This window comes from Anas platyrhynchos, chromosome 1 (genome assembly GCF_047663525.1).
Source record: "Anas platyrhynchos isolate ZD024472 breed Pekin duck chromosome 1, IASCAAS_PekinDuck_T2T, whole genome shotgun sequence".
Taxonomy (NCBI): Eukaryota; Metazoa; Chordata; class Aves; order Anseriformes; family Anatidae; genus Anas; species Anas platyrhynchos.
Window position 1 is genome coordinate 186937501 of NC_092587.1, and position 17309 is coordinate 186954809.

Genomic DNA, 17309 nt, shown 5'->3' on the forward strand with positions numbered 1-17309 from the left:
TACACTGCTATACACTGCTATGCACTCCTATACACTTCTCTACACTCCTCTCCTATGCACTCCTATGCACTCCTATATACTCCTATAGACTCCTATACACTCCTGTACACTCCTGTACACTCCTATACACTCCTATACACTGCTATGCACTCCTATGCACTCCTCTCCTATACACTCCTATACACTCCAATACACTCCTATACACTCCTCTCCTATACACTACTATACACTCCTATACACTCCCATACACTCCTATACATTCCTATACACTCCTCTCCTATACACTCATATACACTCCCATGCACTCCTATACACTCCTATACACTCCTCTCCTGTACACTCCTATACACTCGTATACACTCGTATACACTCCTATACACTCCTCTCCTATACACTCCCATACTCCTCTCCGCTCCGCTCCGCTCCTCTCCTCTCCTCTCCTCTCCTCTCCTCTCCTCTCCTCTCCTCTCCTCTCCTCTCCTCTCCTCTCCTCTCCTCTCCTCTCCTCTCCTCTCCTCTCCTCTCCTCTCCTCTCCTCTCCTCTCCTCTCCTCTCCTCTCCTCTCCTCTCCTCTCCTCTCCTCTCCTCTCCTCTCCTCTCCTCTCCTCTCCTCTCCTCTCCTCTCCTCTCCTCTCCTCTCCTCTCCTCTCCTCTCCTCTCCTCTCCTCTCCTCTCCTCTCCTCTCCTCTCCTCTCCTCTCCTCTCCTCTCCTCTCCTCTCCTCTCCTCTCCTCTCCTCTCCTCTCCTCTCCTCTCCTCTCCTATGCTCTCCTATGCTCTCCTCTCCTATGCTCTCCTATGCTCTCCTATGCTCTCCTATGCTCTCCTATGCACTCTTCTCCTCTCCTCTCCTATGCACTCCTCTCCTCTCCTCTCCTCTCCTATGCACTCCTCTCCTCTCCTCTCCTCTCCTATGCACTCTTCTCCTCTCCTCTCCTATGCACTCCTCTCCTCTCCTCTCCTCTCCTCTCCTATGCACTCCTCTCCTCTCCTCTCCTATGCACTTCTATGCACTCCTATACATTCCTATACATTCCTATATACTCGTATGCACTCCTCTCGTATACACTCCTATAGACTCCTCTCCTCTCCTATTTGCTCCTATATGCTCCTATACGTTCCTGTACAGTCCTCTCCTCTCCTCTCCGCTCCTATACACTCCCCTCCTATACACTCCTATACACGCCCATACACTCCTATACACTCCTCTCTTATACAATCCTATGCACTCCTATACACTCCTATACACTCCTCTCCTATACACTCCTATACATTCCTATACACTCCTATGCACTCCTATACAATCCTCTCCTATGCACTCCTGTACACTCCTATACACTCCTCTCCTATACAACCCTATACACTCCTATACACTACTATGCACTCCTATGCACTCCTCTCCTATACGCTCCTATACGCTCCTATATGCTCCTCTACGCTCCTCTCCTATACACTCCCATACACTCCTATGCACTCCTATACAATCCTATACACTCGTATACACTCCTCTCCTATACACTTCCGTACACTCCTTTGCACTCCTATACAATCCTATACACTCGTATACACTCCTCTCCTATACACTCCTATACACTCCTATGCATTCCTATGCACTCCTATGCACTCCTATAAACTCGTCTCCTATACATTCCTATCCACTCCTCTCCTATACATTCCTATGCATTCCTATACACTCCTATACACTCCTCTCCTGTACACTCCTATACACTCCTATACACTCCTCTCCTCTCCTATATGCTCCTATACGCTCCTATACAGTACTCTCCTCTCTTCGCCTATACACTCCTCTCCTATACACTCCTATGCACTCCTATACACTCCTATACACTCCAATACACTCCTCTCCTGTGCTATACGCTCCTATACAGTCCTCTCCTCTCCTCTCCTTTACGCTCCTCTCCTCTACACTCCTCCACTCCTATGCACTCCTATGCACTCCTATACACTCCTATACACTTCTCTCCTCTCCTATATGCTCCTATACGCTCCTATACAGTCCTCTCCTCTCCTATATGCTCCTATACGCTCCTATACAGTCCTCTCCTCTCCTATATGCTCCTATACGCTCCTATACAGTCCTCTCCTCTCCTATATGCTCCTATATGCTCCTATACAGTCCTCTCCTCTCCCATACGCTCCCATACACTCCTATACACTGCTATGCACTCCTATACACTTCTCTACACTCCTCTCCTATACACTCCTATGCACTCCTATGCACTCCTATATACTCCTGTACACTGCTATACACTCCTATACACTCCTATGCACTCCTATGCACTCCTCTCCTATACACTCCCATACACTCCTCCTCTCCTCTCCTCTCCTCTCCTCTCCTCTCCTCTCCTCTCCTCTCCTCTCCTCTCCTCTCCTCTCCTCTCCTCTCCTCTCCTCTCCTCTCCTCTCCTCTCCTCTCCTCTCCTCTCCTCTCCTCTCCTCTCCTCTCCTCTCCTCTCCTCTCCTCTCCTCTCCTCTCCTCTCCTCTCCTCTCCTCTCCTCTCCTCTCCTCTCCTCTCCTCTCCTCTCCTCTCCTCTCCTCTCCTCTCCTCTCCTCTCCTCTCCTCTCCTCTCCTCTCCTCTCCGCTCCTCTCCTCTCCGCTCCGCTCCGCTCCGCTCCGCTGCGCTACGCTCCGCTCCGCTGCGCTACGCTGCGCTCCTCTACAGTCCTCCCCTCCTCTCCCTCTCCCTCTCCCAAATCTAAATTCTGAAAGTTACCTCTGTGATCCAGCAGTGCATCAGCTGGTAAGCTTTGTGACTGAAGAGGCTAAAACGAATTCTAAGATGTAATTTCAGCAAAACTGTTGCTTTAATCTTGCCATTGTGTTTGGGAAACCCTTCACTTGCAACTGGATTTTTCAAGACTTAGGTTGAGCACACCATCTATAACAATATGACCTGAATATCTGAATGCTACTTCCAATTTAAAATTAGTTAAAAGGAGAAAATATTCAAAATTAACATGAAACTCAGAGATGGATAAGTTATTGTAAAAGTTCAAAACTAGCTATTGCTGAGCGTTCATTTGCCAAGCCTCTCTCCATCATAACTGAAAGGTCCTGGCAGTCAGCTGAACCCGGGGACCTGGGCAAGCCTGAGAAGTGGGCCTATGGTTTATTGCTAATGAGGTTCAGCAAGTCCAAGCGCAAGGTGCTGCACATGGGTTGCAGCAATCCCAGACAGGAGCACAGACTGGGAGAAGAACTCACTGAGAGCAGCCCTGCAGAGAAGGACCTGGGGGATCTGGTGGACAAAAGGCCCAACACGAGCCAGCAGTGCGTGCCTGCAGCCCAGAAGGCCAACTGCGTCCTGGGCTGCACCAACAGAGGGGTGGGCAGCAGGTGGAGGGAGGGGATTGTGCCCCTCTGCTCTGCCCTCATGAGGCCCCACCTGGAGTGCTGTGTCCAGGGCTGGGGCCCCAGCACCAGAAGGATGTGGGGGTGCAGAAGCTTCCTGCACCTCAACTGATTTAAGAAGTTAGTGCTTGGGGCTGACAGGCTGAGGGCTGCTAATTTCTGTGGGTATGCTGATGTGTGTATGTGCATATCCTACATTCCCTGCTGTGATTCTGACCCAGTAATCAAGGTCAGTATACCTGCCTGTAGTAAACCAGCCAGCAATCTGATGGAAGTAGTACTCTGGCACAGAACAGTGAGCAGCTGGAAATGTTCTGGGGATGGTAAGCTCTCAATCTGCCGCAGTGGCAGCCAGAACATTTACCTGATGGCAAGCATGGGCACAGGTTTCAAAATAAGGGTAGAAAACGGATAGAAAACATCTAAGGATAGAAAACAGTTCTCACACCTTCATGCTCTCACCATGATTATCATTGTATGTGGAAAATAATCTGCCAGACTTGTTTGTATTTGCCACAAAATGCCATCCAGAAGGATTTTCCTGTTAGAAGAATAAGACCTATTTCCAGGCCAGTTTGTCCACACATCCTTTGTACGTTAATTTTGTAGTTTTTCAGTGTTGTTGTGAACTGGAAAACATTTTGAAAATGCTTTTTTTTTTTTTAGTGTTGTCTCAGTAAATACTAAGCTCTGACTTTCTGTTTTACCAAAAGGATTGTTAGGCATTGGAATGGGCTGCCCAGGGAAGTGGTGCAGTCACCATACCTGGAGGTCTTTAAAAGACATTTAGATGTTGAACTTAGTGATATGGTTTACTGGAGGACTTGTTAGTGTTAGGTCAGAGGTTGGACTCGATGATCTTGAAGGTCTCTTCCAACCTAGACAATTCTGTGATTCTGTGACTTTGAATGAGTAATATCAAGAGACTGAAATGTTTTTTGTTGCTCATGGATGATTCTTTTACTCTGTCTTTCCAGATTGAATACAGATGTTGAACTGTGCCAGAGTTTGAGACAGCTGCTAGCTGATGAAGTTATTATGAATTCCCTAGATCCAGAAACCAGGTACTTACTAATAATGTTCATAGATGTTTAAATAGTATATATCATTCCTTACTGAGCTAATACTTTGTGTTTTATCCACTTAATTTATACAGCTGGAAAGCATACTGTATTTCTGTGACAAATTTATTAGTTATTACTAAATCACCTGTACATGAGTTAGGAAGTATGTAGTTCTGCAGTCTTGGAGAATGTCTCTGTGACTGTAGAGCACAAGATATATTTAAGCTGCATTACTGAGATCTTAAAAAACAAACAAACAAACAAACAAAAACAAACCAAAAAACAAACAAACAAAAAGAAACCAATAGAATTTAAGATTTTCTGTAATATCATCGTGTTGAAAATGAGGTGCTCTTCTGTGGTGTTTATGTCAAAGTGTTTAACAATAAACATAGGGAACAGACTTAAATAACTTAATTTCAGTTTGAGTAAACTGAAATCAGTGGGCTTTATTCAGCTTGAGAATATCAGGTGTAATGCTTGAGTTTTAGAGGTAGTCTGGAGTCCACTAGAAAAATTCGTAATACATAATGCCATCATTGATACTTGAGGAAAAAATAAGAACTCATTTATTCCTGGAACTTCTGAGTTGCAACAGGAATTTTTATCTTTCAAAATCAGATTATCAATCACATTATCAGAATATTTACTTAAATTGTACGTTATGATTGCTGTAACATGTTTTATTAGCTGCTTATTCAGTTATAGTTTTGAATTAATTTTTCCCTGACATGGTTAGACAAGCTTAATGCCTAATCTTTGCTCATCTTAAGAGTAAGTTATTTTCTTCACCTTCTTTCCCAATAATCAAAGGGTAGTAGTTTTGAAGAGGTCATTTTCTAATTATTTAGAATAAACGAAGTATAAAATTAAAAAGGTAATTTGCACAAATTGGGTAACCATCTATATGAATGTTGTAGAATTATTTTTGAAAAATATTTTTAATGTGGATGACAGAAATATCTACAAAAGAAAAATCCTGTCACTGAGTAAACTATTAAGGGCCTAAAACATAGGAGGTCTGTGTCCATAATAACAGTACTCATAACAGTGGAATAAATAATTGTATCCTCTGTAAAAGATGTCAAACATAACTACTAAAGGTAAAAGCTGTGAAGAAATTATGCTTATCAAATGAGGCTGTTTTAACAGGGATTTACTGTATTTTTAGGCGAGTGGCAGAACTTTTTATGTTTGATTTTGAGATCAGTGGCATTCATTTGGATGAAGAAAAGGTAATTTTTTGCTACAATATGTGAATAGAAATTTGCCTGACAATCAAAGACAAGGTAATGAAATCTGCAGGGCATGAATCGTGATTCTGGGTCGATTTGATCCAAGAATCACACTGTCCTCTGTGGAATTTTGTCTTCTCAAAAGTAGTGAATTTTGTCTGTTGAGTCACTTTTAGAGTGTTTTTTAATGTTGTTTTAGATGTTAGTTGGCTGTTCTTTCCAGTTTGGCCCTTACCATTCCTTTCTCTGTTAAGGAGAGTTATAAGCAAGTCCTGGGAACCTGCATCCTTTGACTAGTGTCTGCATCAGATATTTTAAATAAGTGCTTAGCTGTCTGAGCAGCTCATTTAGAGGGAGAAATGCAGCACCTCATGCACTGTGATGACAGGTTAATCAAGTAGAGCATTATAGAAGGAATCAGGTGTGTGGTAGCCAGAGCTAACATAGCTAGAAGTTGCAAATTTAATGTGCATTTGAATGTCTGGGCATGGCCTGATTATTTCTCTTGGAGCTTTGACATGTTTTTGCAGTAGTGAATGATGGATTTGCCAAAACTAGCAGCTTTCACTGTGATTTGTGCTATGGATGCTCTGTTGGGTGTCTGTTCATAGCTCATATCCCCGTGTAAATTAATACCTTATTTATTTGAGGTATGCCCTCAAAAAAGGTCTGTACAAAGACTCTTTTACCAGATTTATGTGGTGAAGTTACTCTAAAAAGCATTGTTGTGATGGTGGTTTGCAAACTGAATGTGCTTCTAGAATATGTTCCTTACAATTACGTTGTACAACAAACAACTCTGAAACCTGTACTCTGGATTTTGTTTTTGATTTGTCTTTTTTTTTTTGTTTTTTTTTTTTACCGTGACAATTGTCTCTGTGATGCTTTATCCCTCTCCAGTTACAATTTCACTTGCACCTTGTTTTTGCATATTTTCCTCTTCTTCCCCTGCCTCTTCCACTTTTTCTTCTTCTATTACATTTGCTCAGTGTTTCTTTTCACTGTCATTTCAGACTGCAGAATCCCTTCATAACTTGAAATTTACTTTTTCTGTTACAGAGAATTTCTGCTTTTTAAAATAAAACTTAAAAGATGTATCTTAAAGAGTAAAAATGAGAGGACAGGTCTGCAGGTTTTGTCATTCTTTTCACATTACCAAGTACATTGTGTCTGTGCCCTCCACCTTTTCTTTTGAGCTATGAACCCACAGGCCACAGAGAGCATACTCTACTAACATGAGCCCGTTCACTGAAGCAATTGAAGTCTTTGATTGTAGGGATAAATGTGTGAAATACTGTACTGGTGGTGTTAAAACACTAAATCACAAATTCCTTGGGGACAGGTTGAAATAACATAAATGCCTTGTGGTCTGCAGAAAATACTGCAATACAAACAGTAACAAGAGAACTGTAATTCGGTATCTACTTAGATTTATTCAGGATGCTGGTAGGATTTATCCCTCTTCAATGTGCTTAATTTTTTCTCCTTGATATTTTACATGGCAATCAGGTTAGGCATAGTTTTCTAAGCACTTATCAAGTAGTTAGCAAAGCCTATGTAAATTCTACCTAAACTGCACTTTCTTATTGTTGAAACATAGACATTTTCTTTTAAATTTCAATTCTGTATGAAATTATATATCTGATCTTTCTCTTGTGAACTTCCGCTGTACCTTAGGGTTTTGTTGATGCTGTAGGTCTAATTGTAAATGTAGTATTTTCTGCATAATTTCTGGGAAGGTTAAGATTTTGGAAACTTTTGAGTCCTGTTTGAACCATACCTGAAGATACTGTGTATTTTGTACTTTATTTCTCTTACAGCGTAAAAAAGCAGTCAACCTCAACGTCAGAATCTTGGATTTATGTAATGAATTTCTGACAGGAACTCACCTTCCCAATAAGATTGACAAGCACATTTTGCCAGAGCATATTCGGTATAATTTTATAGCTGAGGGCAATTATTTGCAAGTTGCTGGTCTGCATGCTGACTGTCCTGATGATCTGGTGAGTACTTCCCAAGTCTGCTTTGGCATATTCTATAGCAATAGTGCATACCATTTTTTTAAATTGTTATTCAGGCAAATGCAAGTGGTTTATGACTATGATGTTATGAGTAACAAGGAAGAACTGTTTTAGAATATGGTAATTGATGGCAGCTGTGGCTGTGGCAGCTATGAAATAGTGGAGGTGAAGTTCCTGAATGGATTAAGGAAGAAGAGAGGCAGAATTCAGAACATGGATTTCAGGCAAGCGTGCTTCAGTTTATTCAGCAAACTGGGAGGTTAGATCCCATGGGATGCAGCTGTGAAGGGTAAAGATGCTCAGGAAATCTGTCAGTTCTTTAAAGATAACATCCAAGGACAAGAATGATACCAGGATACCTGTTATCAGCTTATGCTGAGAATTAGAAAGCCAGGCAGACTTAACAGGAGTTAAGTCTGCCAGCAGGGAAGTCATGGCAGCAGACAGGAGGTGGAAGCAGGTACAAGGCACAAGGGAGCAATTTAGAAACGCTGCCTGTACATGTGGGGATGGTATTAGGAAGCCCAAAGCTCAACTAGAGTGGAGACTTGTAAAGGACATCAAAAGCAACAAGAAGAGCATCTACTGCTGCTTGAGCACCAACAGGCTGAACAAAGAAAATGTGGGCTTAGTACTGAGTAAGGTGACTTAGTTACAGCAGACACAGATAAGGCTGAGATGCTAATTGCTTTCTTTGCCTCAGTGTTCACCAGAAAGGTCTTCCAGGCCTCTGTACTTACTGAAAGAGTTCCAAGAGAAGAACAGCCAGCTGTAGATGAGGACCCAGTTTGGGATGACTTGAGAGAACTCAACCTGCACAAGTCTTTGGGGTCAGATGGGCAGCATCCAAAGGTTTAGAGAGAACTGGCTAAATGTCCTTGAAAGGCTTGATGTCCCTGGCAGCTTGTGAATACCAGGGAAGAACACCACCCACAACATACTCAGAAAGACCAAATAAACAATCTGGGGAGCTACAGGCAGTTTAGCTGCACTTAGGTCCCTGGAAAGATGAATCAAGGAGCAATCCAAGTTAGATTAGTCTAACTTGGATTAGTCTAACTTGTATTGATGGACAACCAGATGTGTAAAAAATTAATGATGTGATTAGATTCAGAGAGTGGTGAGTAAAGTGTTATACTCTCCTGAAAGGCTGGTAATGAAAGAAGTGTTGCAGGGTCCCTCCTGGGGCCTGTCCTGTTTTACATCTTTGTCGATGACCTAGAGGAGGTGGCAGTGATTGCACACCAAGTTTGCACATCGTGTCAGATTAGGAGGAATATACCCAACAATTTTAGTAATTGCTGATGATGCTTTTCTTAATAGAATTCATTTAGAAGGTGTTCATAAATTGGAAATGAATTTAGACTCTTTAAAATGTGGCAGTGGTTCTTCAGTCTTCAAGATGTCATACATTCCTTGAGTCACAACTCTTCAGTGTTCTGTGTTCATTTCCATAAAGCAATTAGGGTGACTCTGAAATCTTTTTTATCATGAAAAAGAGAAAAGCTGGCTGTGGTAGAACCCCAGCTGTAGTGTTTATTCTCTGTAGGAAATGAAAATTTAATTAAAATTATGGCACTGAGGGGATGTAGATAAAGGAGTAATACTCACTGTAAGTCATCTATAAACTTGCCCTGGAAATGGTATGATCTGCAGAATTGCTACTGAAGCTACAAGTAATACATCAATTAAAGAATGCAGTTCTCTGAGTCAGGTATTTGGAGAAGCTCTTTGGAAATCATAAAATTTAGGTTGGAAGGGATCTATGACACTTGTCAGTTCAAGCTTGATCCTGTTCAGAGCAAGATCAAGCAGATCAGGTTGCTCAGGGCCATTTTCCAGGTGAGTTTTGAATGCTTTCCAGGGATGGAGATTGCACTATCTCTGGACAAGCCGTACCCTAGTGTTTGACCACTCTCACTGTTATTTTTTTTTTCCTGGTATTAAATTAGAAATTTTCACCTGCCAGCTTGTGTCCATTACATCTCATCCTCCTGTTCTGCGCCTCCAAGTAGTTCAAGATTAAGATCTCTCCTGAGACATTTCTTCCTTGGTGAAATGCAGCTCTCTCAGCCTCCATTCGGAGTCATGTGCTTCAGCCCCTGCATGTACTGGTGACCATATGCTGGACCAACTCCACTTTGTGTTTTTCTTGTCCTGGGGATCCCAACTCTGAATTCAGTGCTTGAAATGTAGTCTGAAAAGTACTAAATAGGGAGAAGTAATCACTTCCATGGTCTGTATTCTTCCTAGCAGAGCTCAGTGTGCTGTTGACATTAGCCACAAAGGCACACTGCAGTGTTCAAGGAAGGGGAAGTATCTCACTTTATATGCATTTTTTAATGAAAGACTGGTGGAAGAGAATAGGTACAAAATGACTTGTGAATTACTGTTGTCATATTTATTTAGTCTACAGGATCCTCATGAGAGGAGAGCAAAGGGGCAGGTGCTGATCTCTTCTCTCTGGTAAATGGTGATAGGAACCTGAGGGAATGGCATGGGGAGGGTCAGGCTGGTTGTTAGGGAAAGGTTCTGCACCCAGAGGGTGGTCGGGCACTGGGACAGGCTCCCCAGGGCAGTGGTCATGGCTCCGAGCCTGTTGGAGTTCAAGAAGCATTTGGACAGTGCTCTCAGACACGTGGTTGGATTTTGGGTGGTCCTGTGTGGAGCCAGGAGTTGGACTCAATGATCCTTGTGGGTCCCTTCCAGCTTGGGATATTCTGTGATGTGGCAATTCCAAACCCAGGGCCTGCATTCTTATTGAGTATTTGATCTAAAAGAGAAGCTTATTTTGAAGGAAAGGAACCATAAGTTGTTGTTGTCTTTCTTAAGCCTGTTTGATGTGTACAAAATAAAGGTTTTCCTCAATTGGTTTGTGAAATACAAAAAGCATTTTACCACAGTTGCTGAGGCTTGAGATGATTTTTTTTTTTGAGAGTTACAATAAAAAGAAAAAGGAGTAAGACGGATTGTCCGTGGGCAGATGGACAGACTAATAGATTGCTGCTTCAAAAGAAATAAAGCTTTTTTCTTCCTCTTCTTTCTGTCCCCTGCCCCCGTCTCTGGTTCTTATCAGATCATTTCAGGAGCCAGTTTAACTGACATGCAGAGGACAATTTAGCTTTCTTCGAGTTTATTTTCAGAGCTTTTAGTGAGTTAAGGCAGCTCACAGAGGAACACAGATGTTGTCACAGGGAGAGAGGCCATGAGCAGAGAGGGGACTGTTGACAGGAGTAGAGAACAGGACCCTTTTTAGCAGACTTGAACGGTTAGGTTGTCTCATTGCATTTCCTCATTCCATCTTTGAGGGGTAAGAAAGCAGTAATTGTCAGACAGTCGTAATTACTATTATTAAATAGTTGTAGGCCTTTTCTTACCACTATCAATGAAATACAGCTGTAATGACATTACAGTCTGTACAGATTGTAATGCCAATGTCGTTGCTTGTTTCCTTAAGAGTTATACTGTACTAGTGTGACTTTTTTCTTTCATATTAGGTGCGAGAAGCTGCTTACAAGATTTTTCTTTACCCAAATGCTGAGCAACTGAGCCGTTTGGAAGAACTGCTTGCTAGCAGAAACAGCCTGGCACAGCTGGTTGGGTATGACACCTTTGCCCACAGGGCTCTTCAGGGAACAATGGCCAAAAATCCAGGTATAAGGCATATGGGGAAGGATATGCTGAGAAATCAAATGCTCTGTGTTAGGTATGAAGTTAAAAGCTGCTCGTTTGTTTTGCTAAGTTTACACATATTTGTCCCTGTGAAGTTTCTCGTTGCAGTCACACTTAGCTATGGGAAGTACTCATGTTTTCAGTAAATGGCAGTACTTACCAAGTGGGGATCAGTGCTTTTGTTCAGAATTAGTGTTCACACCTTAGATTAGGAAGTTTCCATTATTCCAGCATATAACGACGTGAATGTGGTACTGAATTCTCTTGAAATAATGACACAGTGGTCAATAGTGTAGTTTGTTCTAGGGACACTTGATTTGTTCAGGATGTTCTGATCTGAACATAAAGCCTTTTAAGGGATGGAGTCACTTTCTAATTTTTTTATTTTTTACTTCTAGAGACAGTAACACAGTTTCTGGAGAAGCTTTCTGACCAGTTGTCTAAAAGGTATGTCTTTTTCACTAAGTTACTTTGTAAGCATAGTTTTATTCCCGGAACAGAGGTACTCCGTGTACTCAAAAGTCAGTCATTGCTGCTTGTAATGGGTTCTGATGGAATAAAAAGCAAAACTTTCTCAGAGCCTTGAGGAGAGCTATTAGAATAAATTCTGTGATCAGAGAACAGCCAAGACTGAATACAGGTGATGTGCCAAGAAATTCAGGCAACAGCACAGAAGTTTAAGTGTTAAAGGACACCTCTTGTGTTCTCACCATATGCACAATGCGATATATTTTACATCCATGAGCAAATTTCTGTTTATACTGCTTGCTTCCCTTAATTCCACACAGCATAAAACAGTTTCATCACTGCGTATTAATGGGGTGTATTGTCAGAAAGAGAATGCTTAGGATGGGCACAACCAGAGTAAGAGAGACTTGTTTGAAGGTACCCGAATGAGAGATCCAAAAAGGAAAAGTTCTTTTACTGTAAGGGCCTTTCATTTTATAGCATAGTAACAGTCTTTGATGATAGGCTTTTGTTAGGACAGAATGTTCTTTTATGTTGTATTATATTGCTCAAAAATCTTTCCTGATCACTTTCATCATAAAAATATTTTTCAGAACTCAAAAAGACTTTGAAATGATGACAAAGATGAAAATGAAGCTTAACCCCCGGAATTCAGTAAGTTAAATTTACATCTACGTTGAATTTTTTTAATATAGTATAAGCTAACCTTGTTTTACATGAAAAATCAGCTCAATTTTAGCGTACAACATGTAGCATAACTGCAAAGAGGTACTTTCCATCTTCTTGTTTTAAGTGGTTTTTGACTTCCTAGCTGCTATTACTATTAAAAACAGCCATTGAGTGCAGGATGGCAGTTGGTTTATACAAAGTGATAATACTTTTTAAAAAAAAATTAATGGACTCTTTTTTTTCTTGAAATCTGGTATAAAGTTCCACTGCATATTTGAATAAGAAATATGGTGTGAAAGCAAATTTAAAACAAACAAACAAACAAACAAACAAAAAAAAAAAACAGGTTTCAAATTGTGGAATATGATATTATTTCTGATGATGAATTTAGCACTGAATGTTTTCTACTATGTTTTAAAGTTCTGTGACTTATAGAAACTGCAAAAGTATGCAAAGGAAACAAAACATTTACTTTGGGTTCACTTGCTATTCATTATTGTAATTATAAGCTGGAATTTTCTTTCAGAAATTGATGCCGTGGGATCATCCTTACTACAGTGGCGTCCTCCGTGCTGAGAGGTAAGCTCCTTATGTTCCTGATTGTAATGTAAATGAGTGTCTTTATTTCATTCATTTCACTGAGGATAATGAAAGTCCTCAATGTAAACAGGATTTCCTTCTTTGAAGATGTACTTTAATATGAAAAAATACAGAATATCCAAAGGGGCAGTTCTTTGCAACATTTCTTAGCATTGGAATGCCTGTGAGGTTTTGGCTCCTCTGTTGTTTTGCGGGAAAGTAGTGGCCTTTGAAGATACAAGAGGATAAAACAGTTTCAGAGCAGATAGAAAATCCTTGTTTTCATTATGCCATTATGCTTTTAGCTCCTAGCTGAGCTGTAGTTATGTTTAAAAATAATTTTTGAATCACTGAGAATACAATCCAACTCCTCTTCATATTATAATTGTATTTTACTTCTTTGCTGAGCTTGCATCTATTTTCTTGCATCTTCTACAGACCTCGAACAGAAACTTGAGTAGATTTTCACTCTTCTTGGGTAGAATTCATTCTCATCTCTCTTGCGGAAGATTGCGGAATAAGTCTGCAACACAAACTTAAATAGTCCTTGCAAGTAATGAGATGCCAGCTCTGAAAGGCATGAACCCTGTACGTTGTGTTTATTAGATCAACAGTGGTGACCTTTCAGATTTGTGTTATAAAAGATAATTTTAAAATGTGCTACTCTTGCAAGAGGAGGAGGAAAAATCTTGCCTTTGTTGCAGGTTTGTTCATTTTTGTTTTTTGAATAAACTGAATCTTGAAGAATCTGATAAAGGAAGAAGTTTGCTCTGAACCAGAAAGCTGCAATAGTAAAGACGTGGCATTATGGAAGGATTTCCACCAGTTGTCCTGACTGTTGGATTCACGGCTTTCTTGTACTTTGATCCCAAGGCAATAGTTTTATGAGCAGCAGGTGTGACGTTGGATTTGTCTTTAGCTACCACACATTCAGATGGGAGCTGATATATTTATGTGCAGCAACATTCATGTCCTTACAACATGCATGGACCTCGCTATGCAGGGGAGCGTGAGGGATGTTCAGCTGCTGAGTTAGCTCACTGGAGCTGGTCCTGGAGCATGCAGCACTCCACAGCATATGCACAGATCGCTTTTTTATGGTGTGGCTTGGGAAATGGCTGCTTAAACCACTAGAAGTGTGTAGAAGTCTCAGAGTTTGTTTTGCCTCCTGGGGAGAAGCACCTTCTGTTACCATCTTACGGTCCTTCCTAGATGTTCTAAAGAAGCTATCCATTTTGTAATTGAGTTGCAAATGATTACAAATAGATTATTCTGCCCACTTTGGCACTAGGAAGAAAAGCATTTCCTTTCTTTGTGGAGCTTAGTAAAAGATCCAGGAAAATTACTTTATTTCAAGAATAGCCTGGCAGCTTTCTGAAGGGAGAACTGAGTTAAAACAGACCAGGACATTGGTAGTGTATATTTGCTGTTTTATTAATTAAGGCAGTAAGCCTGGCAGCCGGGTCTGTGTGAAGAATCTCCTAAACACATGTAGTTCCTCCCTGATTACAATGCAGGATTGGGGCCCAGCCTTTTTCTCCCTCTGGGTTGGGCAGGAGTATTTTTTCTGGAAGCTGTTACAAGCATCTACAAGTCAGGGAAGGAAAAGCACTTTTCCTCTCCATTGCATGCAGTGGTGTTTTGCTAAAAAACAAGAGCTTGGTCTTTTACAGTCCTGTTACCTGAGTGCTGTGTGAAGGAAAAGCTTCAGATCTGACAGTGTCTTAACAATGTTTCACATTCATTCTGCCCCTGTTGTAGATATTTAACCTACTGGCTAATAGATAATCAGCCCCTAACAGGAAAGCTCAGTTCTTTGTTGCAAATTATCAGTAGCTGTGCTTTATGAATGAAACTAGCCAGGAATTAGAGACTAGTCATGCAACAACCAGAGGACAGGGACATGCTGTTTCACGTCTGTGCCCTTAATGTGTTTATTTGCCACTTATGATCTATTTAAGTGTCTTCTTATACCTTACACCTTCTTTGTCTTGCATTTGTACTTACCTCTAATGACACCCTTTCCTGAATTCCCCTCGGATGTTACGGTATTTTCAGGCCAACACTTCAGGAACTGCAGGATGAGAGCCATGTGTCACAAAGCTTCTTACTGGCAGGAATTTTATTTGGCTATTTGTTGTTACTGTGCGTTTCTAACTGAGCCAATTAACTTGTAATGCAAAATGATGTCTCTACAAAGTGATGTTTTTATATTCTGCCTTTCTTAGTAAAACATTTCTGTTTAAAAAGAAGCAAATGCATGCTTTTGGGTGTTTCTTTGTCATTGTGGCTCCAGCTAATGTAAGGAACCAGCTTCCTAGATACTGTCAGGTACGTAAGATGGCAATCTTTACCAACCTAGGTGTAAAGCCAAGGCTTTACAGGGTTTTAGTTTTTGATTATGTAACTTTGCAACGTTCTAGTGCGTCGCATGTGCCTCTAAGGGATGAAAGAAATATGAGATGGGACAGTGCCTATGTCTGTTGAAGTAGCTACACTGGTCCCTATTTTGGTCTGTACAAGCATTTTTTCACACAACTTGTGAAGAAACACTGGACGACGATTTGATCATGATACGATCTATTACTTCTTTATTTTTTGATTTCTTCTCCAGATTTTGGTCAGCTACATCAGTTCTTCTCAAATTACACTAAAATTCATGATATTTTGCTAATGTGATTATTTTTTATCTGTATGTTGTATATTTTAAATGTATGTATATGTAGTTTAGTCTAAACATGTTTATTTTGTATTAGAAAAAGGTTAGGGAAACAAATCCTTTGTTAGATTCCTCAGAATTAGTTTTAAGAGCTGGATATTTACTTCTGAAGAATGTAGGATATTTACATGCGCTTGGACTATTGAATTTTGATGGTATTTGCTGTCATACCAGGTCGCTTCTACTTCTTATTTCTTCAGTTGTTATGCAATATTCCTGCTGTTTTGTGGGGTGAACAGCAGGGGGAGCTCCAGACTTAACTCACAAAGCGCGTTTTTCTTTCTATAAACTCATCCACAAAAATTTTGTTTCTGTCAGCTTTCACCAAGTCTTTTCCCTGGAAACTTGATCCCACTTCAAAGAGCAAGTCTGCCATTGATGGTAACAGGATAGTTTACTTCCATTTTTTTTTTTTTCTTTTTTTGAAAATTATGTTAAGTAGCCTCTCTGGCTTTAAACCCACACTTAAAACAGCACGATGTTTTTGTAGCTCTAGTTTAAGTGGTAGAGAAAATAGATGTCAGTATAAATGTACATTTGACAGAAACTGGAGACAAAAGTCTGAAAATCCATGGTAGTAGTATCTTAAAAGCAGATAGAGTAATTAGGAGAACCTCAAGAATTTTGGCAGGCTAAGTGTAATAAAACAGTAAATGCTTGAACATGCTTCAGCCTCTAACAAGTAAGAAGATGTCTGTCTAAAATGTATATTATAAAATAGTACCCTTGAGTTTTAGTGCAGGCAAGTACCGGAGTATTAATTAAATCCCATTACTACTCAGTGAGTGATACTGCAGTTATAAGTAATCCTCAAAGCTGTGATCCTGCAAAGGTATAGTAGCCTTTCTGACTTCTTTAGGGTCATAAAAAAAAAATGGATGGAAGAGAGCTTTCACGGTCAGCTATGTGTCTTTCAGGTGGGGCTGATTGTACTAAGCTGCTTCTAACAGAGGCACAAATCTGTTCCTAAGAATCATCAGTGCTGAGCTTAGAATATGCAGTGTTGGCTCCTGTTTTCCTAACCTTTGTTGCTTCTGAGGCTGGGCTGACTTGGTTGGCTATAATTCACTTTTGGGATTTTTGCCAAACTGTCAAAGACTTGATTCAAGTAGCAACTGGGATGTGTTCGCAGGGTATTGTACTCTGTGCTGGTCCGTTGCTTTGGGACTGCAGAAATAAATTAAGACTGGCCTTGGGGAAGAACAAATCAATACCAAAATAAGCCAGTTTCCTGCTGCGTAGGAAAGAGAATCCACCACAGCAACTAGAGGCATTTTGGATCCTGGGGTGATGAGCTCAGCAGAAACTAGGAATAATTCTGTTCTTGTTGGGACTGTACATGCTTGAGGGGGAGCAGACAGCACTTTGGTTTTTCAGGAGCAGGGGTAGTACCAAGGTACCTGAACAAGGCTTTGGATGTTTCTAAAGGCTGAAAACACTAAGAACTGCCACTACATTATTTTGAGTTTTACAAAAGAACATTCTCTGTTGGGAATGCCGTATGGAAAA

The 17309-nt window shown here is 40.7% G+C and overlaps 1 protein-coding gene across 1 annotated transcript in view; it reads left to right on the forward strand.

The window, feature by feature from the left end:
- Positions 1–17309, forward strand: part of MIPEP (mitochondrial intermediate peptidase) — an 84582-nt gene that overhangs the window by 13021 nt on the left and 54252 nt on the right. The window contains exons 4-10 of the mRNA XM_038175167.2: positions 4351–4437; positions 5609–5672; positions 7493–7675; positions 11191–11347; positions 11764–11812; positions 12427–12487; positions 13029–13081. Of these exons, the coding sequence (XP_038031095.1) occupies positions 4351–4437; positions 5609–5672; positions 7493–7675; positions 11191–11347; positions 11764–11812; positions 12427–12487; positions 13029–13081 (654 nt within the window). The remainder of the gene's footprint in view (positions 1–4350; positions 4438–5608; positions 5673–7492; positions 7676–11190; positions 11348–11763; positions 11813–12426; positions 12488–13028; positions 13082–17309) is intronic.